Source organism: Penaeus monodon, chromosome 29 (assembly GCF_015228065.2).
Source record: "Penaeus monodon isolate SGIC_2016 chromosome 29, NSTDA_Pmon_1, whole genome shotgun sequence".
Lineage (NCBI taxonomy): Eukaryota > Metazoa > Arthropoda > Malacostraca > Decapoda > Penaeidae > Penaeus > Penaeus monodon.
The window spans coordinates 28,600,667-28,602,249 of record NC_051414.1 but is presented as its reverse complement, the minus strand read 5'-3'; the positions used below and the strand labels follow the sequence as shown (position 1 = coordinate 28,602,249).

The window sequence follows — 1,583 nt, the reverse complement described above, 5'->3', positions numbered from 1 at the left end:
GAGGGATAGATAGGTAGTAAGATAGATCAGGGAAATTTTTTTTTAAAGATCTGTATATTGTACAAGTAAAACAATAATCATCTTTTCAGAATTACGGCAAGATGAGTGATGGAATGCTATCTTTATCGTGGAATAACCACAGTTCAACTTTTTGTCATATGCTTGCTACACTCCGTGATGTGGTACGTTCTTCTCTTCTCGTTTTAGGGTAAAAGAATGTTTCAAATATTTCTAAATTATTAAATGCAAAGGTGATAAGATTAATGAAAATCAATAAGATTTCAGTTAAGGTCCTTGTGAGGGAAATTACGAAATTCATTACAAATGATTTGTCATTAGGTGCATGTATTAATAGATATCAATCTAATTCATTTTATTATCAGAAATATTATTTCTTCCTTTTTCCTTTCATCTTGCAGGAAAGGTTTACAGACGTAACTATTACATGTGAGGGAAAATTTTATCCTGTACACAAACTTGTGCTATCCACATGCAGCGACTACTTCCAGAAAATCTTTGAGTGCACCCCATGTAAACATCCAGTTATTGTTTTGAAGGACATACATTGTAAAGATATTGAGGCCCTGCTAAGTTACATGTATGCTGGTGTTGTGAGTGTGGCACAGAAAGACCTCTCGCAACTCATCAAAGCAGCAGAATTGTTACAAATAAAAGGATTAGCAGTACCTGATGAACCTCCACAGTATAGTAGAAGAATGTTTGCTGCAATGGAAGACGTGTGTGACTCAGATACCAAGCGCCAGAAACGTCACGATTCGATGAACGGGGAGAATGAACTCACTGTCGTCGGAGGTGTGCAGATGTCTCCAGACGGCTCGTCATCCCATAAGGACGGAGAGCATTTTGGGTCGTCAGGGCAAAGAGCAGGACACAGACTGGACCATAATAACCAAGGTGACCACAGCGCAAGGGATAATGGGGACAAGAACGGTGATGACAATGACGATGACAGAGCTTCCCAGGCATTGGAGCAAAGCATGGATGATGATGTTTGTGGACAAGATATATGTGCGCAGGTGGAGGTAGGAAAAAGTTTATGTATTAATTCTGTTATATAGCAGAGGGTCTTTTATTTATTTTTGAGTATGTATATTTTAACTTGTGTTATTTTCTTCTTTATGAAATTGTTTATTTACTTTATTATTAGGTTTTTTATCGTTCAGCATTTACCATGTTCAAACTCACTTCTCACAGAGGTGTATTCATTTTAGTTTCATGTATATTTTTTCTTCTTCTTTTTGTGTAATTCTTTTTCTATAAAATTTCACTTTTGTATAATTTGTTGTTATTTTTATTTGAGAATGTACTAAGATTTATACAAATTGAAATGATATAATATATTTTTTCATATTGATATGTATTGTGATATATGACTAATATGGACAATGTCTTCCAATCTTCAACCTTATTCATTGTATCATTGTTTGACCTCCATTTCCACTTCTCCCATGAGATCAATCTGATAGATAAGAAAATACATATATTCTGTTCGTATTAGGAGGTAAATCCTATTTTTCTAAATTATATATGATTAAAGTAAAAAGCTTCATTCTGAAATAGAG

At 34.3% G+C, this 1,583-nt stretch overlaps 1 protein-coding gene across 1 annotated transcript in view; it reads left to right on the top strand.

Annotated features, from left to right (window-relative positions):
* The window catches only part of LOC119592113 (zinc finger protein 12-like), a 23,386-nt gene that overhangs the window by 3,418 nt on the left and 18,385 nt on the right, over positions 1-1,583 (top strand). The window contains exons 2-3 of the mRNA XM_037940932.1: positions 90-182; positions 420-1,043. Coding sequence (XP_037796860.1) covers positions 102-182; positions 420-1,043 — 705 coding nt within the window. The 5' untranslated portion in view covers positions 90-101. The remainder of the gene's footprint in view (positions 1-89; positions 183-419; positions 1,044-1,583) is intronic.